At 56.4% G+C, this 11,813-nt stretch overlaps 3 protein-coding genes across 5 annotated transcripts in view; 2 read left to right on the top strand and 1 right to left on the bottom strand.

The window, feature by feature from the left end:
• Positions 1–269: 269 nt before the first annotated feature.
• Positions 270–4,489, top strand: LOC309831038 (synaptic plasticity regulator PANTS). Its single transcript, XM_082667975.1, has 3 exons — positions 270–403; positions 523–690; positions 2,480–4,489. Exons 1-3 carry the CDS (start codon positions 275–277, stop codon positions 2,603–2,605), a joined length of 423 nt encoding a protein of 140 aa, XP_082524101.1. The 5' UTR covers positions 270–274; the 3' UTR covers positions 2,606–4,489.
• Positions 4,490–5,640: 1,151 nt separating this feature from the next.
• Positions 5,641–8,584, bottom strand: MRPL40 (mitochondrial ribosomal protein L40). 2 transcript variants are annotated; one of them, XM_082667866.1, is made up of 4 exons: positions 8,549–8,584; positions 8,105–8,188; positions 6,853–7,011; positions 5,641–6,043 (listed from the first exon to the last, which is right to left on the bottom strand). In XM_082667866.1, exons 2-4 carry the CDS (start codon positions 8,107–8,109, stop codon positions 5,719–5,721), a joined length of 489 nt encoding a protein of 162 aa, XP_082523992.1. In that variant the 5' UTR covers positions 8,110–8,188; positions 8,549–8,584; the 3' UTR covers positions 5,641–5,718. The 2 variants fall into 2 exon arrangements, with proteins under 2 accessions (XP_082523992.1, XP_082523991.1); XM_082667865.1 differs by lacking the exon at positions 8,549–8,584 and adding an exon at positions 8,337–8,419.
• Positions 8,585–9,273: 689 nt separating this feature from the next.
• The window catches only part of HIRA (histone cell cycle regulator), a 73,986-nt gene continuing 71,446 nt past the window's right edge, over positions 9,274–11,813 (top strand). Inside the window, exon 1 of one of the 2 annotated variants that reach the window (XM_082667812.1) lies at positions 9,274–9,379. In XM_082667812.1, the coding sequence (XP_082523938.1) occupies positions 9,343–9,379 (37 nt within the window). In that variant the 5' untranslated portion in view covers positions 9,274–9,342. The remainder of the gene's footprint in view (positions 9,380–11,813) is intronic. The other variant, XM_082667813.1, reaches the window with a different exon arrangement.

Here is an 11,813-nt window from a genome sequence, read left to right as displayed (position 1 = left end):
TGGAACGAACCTGCCCGAGCCGCGTGGTTCCGTCAGAAACGGCCACTGGACGTGAATGTGCAGCCGAGCGACCGCCGGCTCGAGGGAACGCCGAAGTCACCTCCGCCGCGTGGCTAGCGGGGCCTGGTGACCCTGGGGGCATGCCCGGCCCACACCGGCCTCGGCTCCGCCCCAGCCTCCAGGCCCCGCCCACACAGGCCTCCAGGCCCCGCCCTCCCTCGACTGTTATTGGCTGCCAACCCGGACGTCCTGTTCAGTGGCGCGTCTCAAGGAGATGGGCGAGGAGTTAGTGGTGAGGTCTCGGGGCTCATTAGTTCCTCCGCCCATCAGTCACGCGGCGGTCCGCGGGCTCAGGAGGCGGGTTAGGCAGTCCCGGGACATGGCGGAAGGTGGAGGCTGGCAGGTAAGTGCGGTGGGACCAGGGGACCCGCGGGGCCAGGTCGGGAGGACGGAGACCGGGTCCGTCCGTGCGGGACGGGCTGGCGCTCACCGGGTCCCCAGCTCACTCCCCCGTCCCCGCAGCCGCCGCGCCCGTGCGAGGCCTACCGCGTCGAGTGGGAGCTCTGCAGCAGCGCCGGCCACTTCCTCCGCCACTATTACGTCCACGGCGAGCGGCCGGCCTGTGGGCAGTGGCGGCGCGACCTGGACAGCTGCCGCGAGTGGGAGGAGCGCCGCAGCGCCGAGGCCCAGGTGACCCGACCCGGCGTGCCGAGCCCTGGAAGACCAGGAACCAGCCCGGGGGCTCGAGACGCTGGGAGAAGGGGGCGGGCCTTAAAAAAGGGGTTCAGTTCCAGCCTCCACGTGTACTGGGGAGCGTGCTTTGATTTATATCCTTAAAAGGTCAGTCTGGCTGCCACGCTGAGTGAGGATATGGTGGAGGTGCTAGAGACCAGTAAGGAGGGGGTTGTGATCCATACATTCAGCAGACACCACTTGGGACGCTGTTGGGGATCCAGGAGTGATGAGAACACAGCCCCTGTCCTCCCGACTCCTACATCGTAGTCTAGGATACAGCAGTGGCCTGGAGCTGATGGGGGTGTGGGTGTGGGTGGGGGGCATGGAGCGAAGCTGTGAAGGCGCAGTGCTCACGGAGCGTGCGGGGGAGGGAGCCAGCAGGACTGCCAAGTGTAAAAGAAAATGACAAGTCCGAGATCAGTGGAAAACAGGAGAGGTAGTTTGCAGCCTATATGGCAAGAGATTAATAACCTTTGTACATATATATATATCTTTTAAAGATAGCTGTCACATATCTGTAAGAAAAATGGGAATTATTTCAGAGTAGAAAAGTAGGCAAAGGGCACACAGAAGGAAAAGAAAAGAAAACCAAATAGCCTGATACATATTTAAAATGACAGTAACTGGTTACTGCCCAGCGGAATGTCCATAGGGGTTTGGAGAGTCAGGGCACCTGGGCAGTGTTTGTGGAATGTCAGGTTTTCTGATTATCTAAATGTCAAATGCATACCTTTTGATCCCACAGTTTTACTCCTGGAAGTTTATCCTAGGGAGGTAATTGGGTAACAACTGAAAATTCAAAATGTCCATTGTGTCACCATTTGTAATAGTGCAAAGACCAAAAGTGACCTAAAGTCCAGTAATAGACATTTGACCAGATACGTCTTCCCCACCACGGAGAAGTACACAGCCATTAAGAAAAATAGATAGTAACCTATCCCCCTGTGGAAAGGTGCTCGCAGTATGTCACTTAATGAGAAAAGCAGGACGTGCACCAGCAAGGAGAAGATTATTCCTTCTTTAGGGAAATGGGTGATAGCCCTGAAATGCCGGCCTCAGATGGGATTGGGGAAGCTGTGAACTTCACCCTGGGAGGGAGGTCTGCAGGGCTTTCATATTTACTTTGCATTTCTGATCGCTTTTTAACAAGAACAATACATTCCATTTGAGACAATAGAGCTTGAGCGAAAACAGATGGAAGAGGTGAAATTCTAAGTGTAAAGTGGCCAGCATAGCACCTGGCACCCCCTCAGGCCTCGTCATGGTTGTGACCTGCTGCCCTGGGTTTACTGGCTGGGGTGGTGGCACCCACTGTCGTGTGTGTGTGTGTGTGTGTGTGTGTGTGTGTGTGTGTGTGTGTGTGTGTGTGTGTGTGTCTGTCTGTCTGTCTGTCTGTCTGCCTGTCTCTGGCCTCTTCCCTCCTCTGGCCACTCCTACAGGCTCATCTCTCCTCCTGGCTCAGCCCCCAGCTCCTCTTATCTGGTGAATCTGATTAGGTCAACCGAAGGCATCAAGCCCTGGGGCCCAGGAGAATTAAAAATATCTCAAAATGGTCATCTGCACAGGTTTTTCACAGTAGCTTGGAGAATGATCTAGATGTGTGTGTAGTAACCACCCCCACCCCACCCCACCCTGCACTCACCAGGGCTTGCTGGGCTGCGTTTGTCATGTGTGTGGGTGGGCACCGAGAGGAGGGAGGTACAGGGCACCTGTGAGGCCACAGGTGACCGGGTCTCCTTTGCAGCGGTCCCTACGTGAGAGCGAGCAGGCGAGAGTCCGGGCTGCACGGAAGCACGGCCTGGTGTGGGCCCCCAGGCAGAGCCCCCCTGCAGACTGGCACCTCCCTCTGCCCCAGGACAACGACCGGTGACAGGCCCAAATAGTCCAGAAGGTCCCTGGGAGCTTCCGCCTGGCGTGGGACACAGAGTCCCCATCTCCAGCCTCGCCTGCCCCACCACACTCAGAGCCAGTTCACTCAGCGTGCAGCTCCAGGAAGCCAGGCATCCCTGCGTGTCCCTGTGGGCGGCCAACGGGCAGGCCAAGGGACAGCAGCAAGGAGAGGCCGTCCCAAGGGCTGGGCTCCTCAGCTGAACACTCGAGGGGCAGCCCGGATCCGTGTGGATGCGCAGGTGGCCCTGTATGGCCCTGGTCTGGTGATGGCCACGCAGTACTGGCCGCAGGTGCCCTCCCACCGCGGGCACTTCCTCTGCTCCTCTGTAGGCGCGGGCGGCGTCACCTCCTCGGCCCACGGCTCCAGGACACACAACCTTGTGTAAAGAGGGATCCTAGACTCTTGGCTGAAGACACCCAAGCCCAACACATGGAATTTTGGTCTTCTTCCCTCAGAATTTCCCCTGGTCGTTTTTTGAAAATGTGGAATATATCAAAAGACATTTCACAGGTTTGATTCCCAACAGAAGCTGAAAATTAAATCCACAGTTTAATTTTGAAAGAGTTAGATTTATAACCTGACGTTGTGCTGGCCAGTATTAGAGTTTTGTATGCTTACACTCTTGTAGATGTTTTTAAAATATATGTATTTGAACCAACGGGAACACTAGTTCTTCAGAGGTCTCTTTATTATGGGTGAAACGATTTAGCATCTGTGCCGTGTAACAGGCCCCAGCATGTGGTGCTGAGGGTCAGGCCTGCGGCATCTCAGTGCCTCCCTCACGATCTGGCCAGAGGTGGTGGTTCAACATCATTTTACTTATTCTTGGGGGCAAAATAATCCATCACTTCAGAAGGGCACACATTAAGAGAGTAAAATCTCCCATCATGTGTGTTTGCTCTTGTGTGCCCCAAGTGTCCTTTGTGACTGTGTACCTGTGAGTGGTGGGGTGCGCACAAAGGACTCCCACAGCAGAGGTGAGTATAAAGAAGACCCAGGGTCCCCCCGTCGCAGCGGGGAGCCCTGGTGTGTCTGAGGCAACCAGCGTCCGTCCACCGTGGCTGCGTTCACGGGCATTTCTGGCCGAGGAGGAGGAGGAGGAGGGAGGCTGCTACAGCTCCACCTGTGTCCTCCTTTCTCTGAAACCTAGGCAGGGAGGCTGTCAGCCACTCCTGGTGGAGCCGCTCTCCTACTGCTGCTGGGTTAGGGCCTTGGGTGCCTGTGGCCAGGTGCTGGCTCCATCAGGAGTCCCACAACTTCTTGGATGCTGAGCGAGCTCCACCGCAGATGATCGTCACCCTGGAAAATGTTCCTCTGTCCACCCATGTCCACCCCTCATGTCTGCACACCCTGGGACCACAGGCTTGAAACAGACAAGTGGCCTCAGTCCCGTTGAGTTCAGGAGACAGACATGAACATTCAAACATCAGCTGTGAAGAAAATGACAGTGACAAGGCAGAGCATCATCTTTCAAACTTTGGGGATAGAGCCCACAATGATAAGCAGTTTGCATTGTGACCTGGTGCATCCTGTTACATGGCGCGCTGTCACTGAGCTGGGCTTCGCGGAGCAGCACCTGCCCCCACCGTGAGATACTGCTGCTGGGCCTGGCTCCATTACATGACGCCGTGAAAGGACGTAATTATAGGGATGCGGACGATTATGGGGCAGCATCCTGTAGTGCAGGACTGCAGGGGTGGCTGTGCTGTGACACGTGGACACACAGATGAGCACAGCCACATCTGGGAGCCTGGACCTACTCTGGCTGCAGTCTATCTCGGTGCTGGCATGACTGGCCCTGTAAGATGTGACACTGAGGGGAGCCGGAGGAACCACACACAGCACCTCCCTGTTGATTTCCAGCCTCTTTGTCAATCTATGATTACTTACTTCCAAATAAAAGGTTAAAACAAAACAGCTGCCCATGACCCACTGACTTGATCATACAACCTCGTGGATGGAAATCTATATAAGTTGGGAGGTGGGGGAGGCTCAGGGTCCGAGGCTAGACCTGGAGGAGGCGGCTGGAGGCTTTAGGCAGAGAAAGGGCCACATGCTGATGAGGTGGGGACGGGGTGTGATTTTCCAGGGTTGGGTAGCCAGGGCCCTCTAGGAAAATGGATAATCTGAATTCTTACTCAGGTGGAGTGTTCCGCTGGTTTGTTTGCACTAAGGTGGTGAAGAACCAAAGCCTTTCTGAGGTGGTGATGCAAGGGGTACAAGTGGACCTCTGCCTACACTGCACCCTGTTAGGCTGCATTATGTACCCCCAGCTCCTCCGGGGAAGGTCTAACCCCCTGGCGCTCTGAGTGAGACTATTTGAAGATGGATCTTTAAAGAGGTGCTTAATGTGAAATGGGGTTGCGTGGGTGGGCCCTAATCCAATGACTAGTGTCCTTATAAGAAATCAGGACACAGACACACAGAGGGATGATCACGTGGGTGCGCGAGATGGCTGTCTACACGCCAAGGAGAGAGGCCTTGGGAGAAACCAGCCCAGCCGACACCTGGATCTTGGACATCCAGCCTCTGGAACTGAGAGAAATAAATGTGAGTCGTTTCAGCTCCTTGGTCTGTGGTGTTTTGTTCTGGTGCCAGAGCTCACTCATATACTCCCTGCTCCAGACTAACAGCAGCCTCTGCCCGGCCAGGCGTCATACCCTCCTGGAGGACACATGGCCTCACGCAGTGGGGTCCCTGCCACTCGACACTCTTCTCAGCCTCCCCCATACCCCCCAGCTTGAAACCCAGAGCCAGCCCTGCCTCTCCTCCAGGTGCAGGCAACACACAGCACAGCTGCATGTCCTTCACCTCCGTTCCTGGGGTCACTTTGTGCCTCTTGCTGGTGGCGTCTGCCCCACACAGTTGGAATCCTCCTTTTCACTGGAGGGCAGTGGTCAATGTTTTGGCCTTCCTCTCCCCAGTACCAGGCCAAGAAGGGCAGCCTCCCCAACCCCCGTGCATGCTCAGGTGAATTAACTGTGACTCTGACCTAAGACAGACACTTGGTTAAATGCATTTATTCACAGCAGGCCTGAGCCTGGGGGTGCAGGCTCCCAACGGCAGCGTCCTGAGGGCAGCTGCCTGCAGCTCTATCTCTTGAACTCCATCTGTGTGTACACCTTGGTGATATCGTGGTACCTGCCTTCCGGGGGTTGGTAGTTGGCGATCGGCGGTGTGTAGTCTGGCCCTTGTCTCTCAAAGGGAAACAGACTGGGGTCCCGCTTGGTGGCCTCGGCATGGAGTTCTGGGGCCGTGAGCTTCAGCTCCTGCAGAGCTTCCCGCTGGGCCTCGAGCAGGGACGCAATGGCGCCCCTCTCCATCTCATGCTCACACTGCTTGTACAGTGCCCATTTCTTCAGAAGCAGGGCTCTCCGCTCGTTCTCTTCAAAGGGGAGTTCCACTGGCGGCCGCTGCCTGGGAACACAGAGCCAAGGGCATGAACCTGGGGGCGCCAACCGACTGCACGGGACCCGAGTGTCCCCACTGCCAGACGCAGATGGAACTTAGGGACAAATTAAGGGACAGAATGTTGGATGTGGCAGCAGCGGCAACTGACACCTGGAACCACTGCCATTTTCTTTACGTGAAGAAAAGAAACAACAGTGCTCTCAGCAGATTGTGGCAGCATGTCCTCTGTGCCAAGCAGAGCCTGCTGGTGGGGAAACGTGGCTTTGGAGAAAAGTCAAATGGTGTTATGAAAACGGACACCAATATCCCAGGGAGTCAAAGCCTGTATCAGCCCTGGAGACCCAAAAAAGCACCTGCCTTGTCCCACTTACATGGCGAGGTACTACTTTATAAATGGTACGCACTTCTGACAAGAGGGCAACAATCCCACCAACCCCACACACGACACATCCCAGCTCTGAGCATTTGCATCCTAGAGCAGGAGGCTAAGTGTTTCCTACCAGCAGGAAGGGGTAAGAGCTGCAGGCCCAGGGCCCCAGTTGTCAGTCACAGCTAAACTCCTGCAAGAGCAACACTCCAAACTTGCTCCAGCATCTGCCCTGAGCTTCCTTCCCAGAATCAGCCATTCAGGAGCAGCGCCCAGGAATGCTTTCTCCACCTCCCATGAGACAATCCAGGAGAAGAGGACTCAGAACAGGGCCAAGCCAGCCCAAGCCTATGACCCCTTCCCATTACAGGTGTGAAGTGCAGACAGAACTTCCTGACAGTCACAGAACTCCTTTGCTCTGAAGACCTCAACCCTAGAGGGCCCGTACCTCGCTTTATTTAAGAACTTAACGGGCGTGATAAAATCCTCAATGGGAACGAGCTCCTGGCTCGCCTTTTCCAGTCGTCGGATCCTCTTTTTCAAGCGCTCCTTTGCTGCCTGGTCTTTTTTAGGGTCCACCTTCTTCTTCTTTTGCAGAGGTTCTGCTCTAAAGGATAAAGCAAACACTAAACATTTTCCTCTTTGGCCTCGTGAACGTGTAGAGACATGGCACTAGGGAAAGTGCCTGCAAACTTGTACCGAGCTCTCCCGCAGGAAAGGACCGTGTGGGCCTGGCCTCCCATGCTGAGTGTGGCAGGGAGACGGCCTCCACAGGGGGTCCTTATGAGAACTATGTGGGCACGGTCAACCCAGGAAGGCGTGGAAAACCTCCGTGGGATGTCAGGGTATAAATTAAAGGAAAGTGCTCATCTTTAGTGAGGGGTTTCAGGTGGGCCTTGGGATAGCACTGAAAAGTGAAAATACCAAACTGATGAATTAGAAGCTCGTTACTCACATTATTTATTTATTAATTGAAGTATAGTTGATTTACAATGTGTTAATTTCTGCTGTACAGCATAGTGACTCATTTATACATATATACATTCTTTTTTATATTCTTTTCCATTATGCTTTATCTCAGGATATAGAATATAGTTCCCTGTGCTACACTATAGGACCTTCTTGTTATCCGTTAGAAGCTCGTTACTCACATTTTAAATGGATTTGTGATTTATAAAAATGATTTGACTAAGAGAGTATAATAAAAATAACTGGCAAGTTCCTGTTTATACTTTCTGAGATTTCTTAACAAATTTCCCTATTCTCGAGCACGGACAAAAGTCTGATTTACCCTCAGGAACACATCTCCTATGCTGATAAGTTACTATTCAGAACAACCGAATCTCGAGCATCAAGACTGAGTTTTATGAGTTAAGTCCCTAGAAAGTATTCAGGGTCCCAGGTGGAAAAAAGAATCCTCTCACCTCCCCCCACCTTTCTGGAGAGTAAGAAACGGAAGAGCTGTCTGTGCTCTTTAAAATTTTACACAAGAATCCCTTGAGAGCTAAATAACTTTTCTTTAAACCACTTTTGCATTTAACTTTTGATCTCTGATTACAGATTTAACAGTATTTCATATGAAAAGACATAAGGGCATCCATCTAAATTTAACTGAGAAACTTCGCAGACTGAACATCGAGCATCCTTGCTCGCTGGGTTCCCGTGCGCGAGCCCCCAGGCCGGGCCCGCGGCCGGGTTACCTCATGGGCACGAGTCCCCAGAACGACAGCAACGAGGCCCGCTGGTGCGCGTCCCTCGTCTGCGTCGGCCGCGCTCCCAGGAGCCTGGAAGAGACCGAGTGTGTATCAACGCCCGCTTCCCCGTTAAGGTCACTCACGAGCCCCGTAACTACGGGGTGAGACCGCCAAGGCCAGCAAGGAAGCTCTCAATCCGCGTCCCCGCGCATCCGCGCCCCGACCTCTCCGCGCTCACCGGCTCGGCGGGCGCAGAGCCGCCCTCAGCGCCGCGGCCGCCATGCCTCCCGGTCGCCTACTGCCGCTTCCGGGCGCGCGCCCCTAGGCGGTCCGGCCCGCGGTGCGCCGCTCTCGGGTCCGACAGCCGCGCAGCCCCGCGCTCCCGCGTTCCGGCCGCCGCTACTAGCCCTGCCTCCAACGTGGCCCCGCCCCGCGCCCGGCGCCTCGCACCTCGCGCCGATCAGGGGCTTCCTTCCCGCGGGCGCCGCTCCCTTGCCTCTCCCTAGCCGCTCGGCCTGCGCCCCGCGAGGGCCGAGACCAGCAGCGGGGCCGAGGGGGCTAAGAGTCCGCGCACGAGAGGCGGCCTGGGCGTCCAGTAAACGCTCCGGCTCGTTCGCCGACGTCGGAGCCGGGCCGCGGTGGCTGCACCGGCGCGGCACGTGGCCTGCGCTCGCGGGCGACAAATGAACACGCGCTGGGGGCGGCGGAAGCCTGTTAATTAGTCGGCTCCGCACCGGCGGGCAGAGCGGCGAGGCCGTCTGCGCCGCCCGGCCCCGCCCGGCCGGGGCGCACCCCAGGTCCCGCTCGCCCGTCCGCGCGCTCCCTGCCGGCCGGCCCCTCGCTCGCGGCCGTGCGGGGCGGACCCGAAGAGGAGCCGCCTTCCCGCCCGGCCGGCTGAGGAGCTGGGCGGCCCGTGAGCGCGGGGAGCGGTTTCCCGCCGGGGCTGTTTGGCAGGTGCGCGCCGTGACTTCCGGCGTTGCCCGGGAGCCGCCGGAGGAGGAGCGGCGCGGGGGATGCGGCTGTGGCGGCGGCGGCGGCGGCCGAGCGCGGGGGTCGGCGGCGGCGGCGGCGGCGGCGGCGGCGGCGGGGGTCGCGGGCCGACGATGGCGCGGCGGCGCTGAGGGCGGGGGGCGGGCGGCGGCTGGAGGGCGGGCGGCGCGGGCGGCGGCGGCTCCATGGCCCGGGCGTGCTGAGGGACGCGGCTCTCGCCTCAGCCCGGCGGCGGCGGCGGCGGCGGCCGAACAATGAAGCTCCTGAAGCCGACCTGGGTCAACCACAATGGTGAGTGCGCGCGGGGGTCGCGGGGGACCGAGCCCGGAGACGGGCCGTGGTGTGGAGCCAGGTGGGAGCCGTGCGCAGGCCTGCCCGCCTCGCTCCGACGCCGAGTGCCCGGTGCCCGCGCCGCGGGGCCGGCGGTCGCGGACTTTGTCCTCGCGCGAGGAGACCGGGAGCCGGGCACGTGCTCGGCCACGTCCGCCCTCGCCCCGGCCCTTGCTCCAAGCCCTCGGCCACCCGCCCGTGGTCCGGGCAGGGTTAGGGGAGCGGCCCTGGGCGCCGGCCGGGATGTGCCAGGACGGTCCAGTGTGTGAAACTGGAGCGGAGTGGCCTTTCAGTAGCGGGATGTAGACCTGGAATGGGCACGTCTTTCCATGCCAGAGGGGCTGGATCTGGTGACAGTGCTTTAGGTGGGGGACCGTGATTCTGGGCTGAGATCCCCCAGCCCGAGGAATTACGTTCACACTGAGCTGGAGCATGAGGGCGACTCGGATGGGGCCCACGGGGCACAGGTGTGTGCTCGGAGAGGGCCTGCCTTAGCTCTGGGGCAGCGGCCCTAAAGCACACCCAGGGAGCGGACTCATCCAGTCCTCTGGTAGGGAAGAGACTCTGGTACACAGAAGCGCGGTAACCAGCAGTTTTGCTGTTGTTCTACCTGGCTCGCACACTTGCTGCAGGAGTTGGCCTTCGCCCCCTAGGAAGGTGAGGGGAGCGAGCCCCCATCCCCTGCCGGTAGCAGTGAGCTCAGGGAGCAATACTCCAGCTGAGGGCCCGCAACCTGGATGGCTCGACTGCTGGTAGGCAAAGAGTCACCCTGATTCTGTCTTGTTCCTCATTTCTACTTTGCTGTGCGACTAGAGGGAGCTAGTTTTCTTTTAGAACAAGTTGGGTAGATGCTTTTGCCTTTCTTAAGTGTGTTGCTTTTTAGTTTTGAACTTGATCTCAAGATGCTTGCTTTCTATTGCTGCAGCCTTTCCATTTTCTAGCACGACATCCTTCTCGTTTTTCAGGGCCCAAGTGAGGTCCCCTTTTCCTTTTGTTACCATTCCTCTTGAGTTACTCCACTAGACGCGCTCTGTCCCTGTGGGTGTACATTCCTTGTGCCCCTAGGGTGCAGACTGCCTTGCTCCCCTCTGCATTCCCTGCCACACTCAGCAGTGCCTTTCACATAGAGGGTCTGCGATAAACGTTGGCTGAGCAGGTAAGAGAGCTGAGGTTGCCATAACTTACTAAGACAGCTGGGTTGACAGTATGTGAAAGCAAAAGCAGTGAACTCTGGTTTCATTTCTCCTGTGTTGGTCTCCAAGCGCATTTCCTGACGTGTAGTGTGAGATCTTTCCCTGGAGAACTGGGCAAATGTTCAGTAATTATAAATTATGGTGCTTGTGAATCAGGAAGGGAAAAGTTTTTACGATGAGCTAGTTTGCTGTGCAAGTGAAGTCTGAAGGAATTTTCATTTTGACACTGCCTAGATGAGGTTGTGTGTGTTGTGTACCCTTCTCCAGCCTTCCTTCTACCATGTAATTTATAACTTCGTGATAAGCTCCTTTGTAGGACACAAGTTTTATGTTGTGTAGGCACAAGTAAGTCAGGATGCTTAAGCTATTGTTTAGGCACAAACGAGGGAGAGTCTGCAGCCAGGCCGCAGCCAGTAGTCCCCGCCTGGCAGGGTGGGCTGAGCTGTGGGCCTGGGGCCTCTTGTTGCCGCAGCCTCTCCACTGTCCTCGAGTAGAACCTGATAGTATCTGCCCTGCCTTCTTTGTAGCGTGATTGTGGTATTTGCTTGGGAAGGAAGACAAAGTGCTCCCCGAGATAATAGAAGAAATTGAGACTCTTTTAAACCTGTTCTTTGTCAGGTTTCCTTTCTTTTAAAATCTCCTGGAATCACCCGTCTCATTGAGTGTTCGGGACTGTCGGGTAAATTACTTCTCTCCTGAAGGACATACAGATGGTCTGGATCAGTACTGAGCTGTCCTTTAAAGACTGGTGAATAGGGGGAGCTGCTGGGAGCGAGCGCTGCTTAGCCAGGAGCCCAAGTGGTGGGTGGTGGCCAGTAAAGTCGAACATGCTTTGGATTAAGGGACCCAAAAGACCGTGGTGGTTTGGAGAGAGCATCACTGCACTTTCTGGCTTCCTGACTCTGCATTCAGTCTGCTGACTGATTATGCAGCGCGAACATACTTTTTCTGGGGTCTGAAAGCCTGAAGAAGGAGGGAGCAGAGAGCCCTGCGTTTTCCCTGAGGTGGCAGGATTCATCAAATAGTGTAAGCGGGCAAATTGAAAGCAGAGAGAGAAGTGTTTGTTGGGTGCAGGTGTGTTCTCAGTCTTCGTTTTTCTGGCTGATGATAGTAGTGAGACCTTTCCTCTAAGGGAGGGTTTCTCAGTCTCAGCACTATTGACATTTTGGGCCACATAACTGTTGTGGAGACCAATCTGTGTT

This window comes from Grampus griseus (assembly GCF_964374135.1).
Source record: "Grampus griseus genome assembly, chromosome: 12".
Classification (NCBI taxonomy): Eukaryota; Metazoa; Chordata; class Mammalia; order Artiodactyla; family Delphinidae; genus Grampus; species Grampus griseus.
This window is presented reverse-complemented; position numbering and strand designations above follow the sequence as displayed.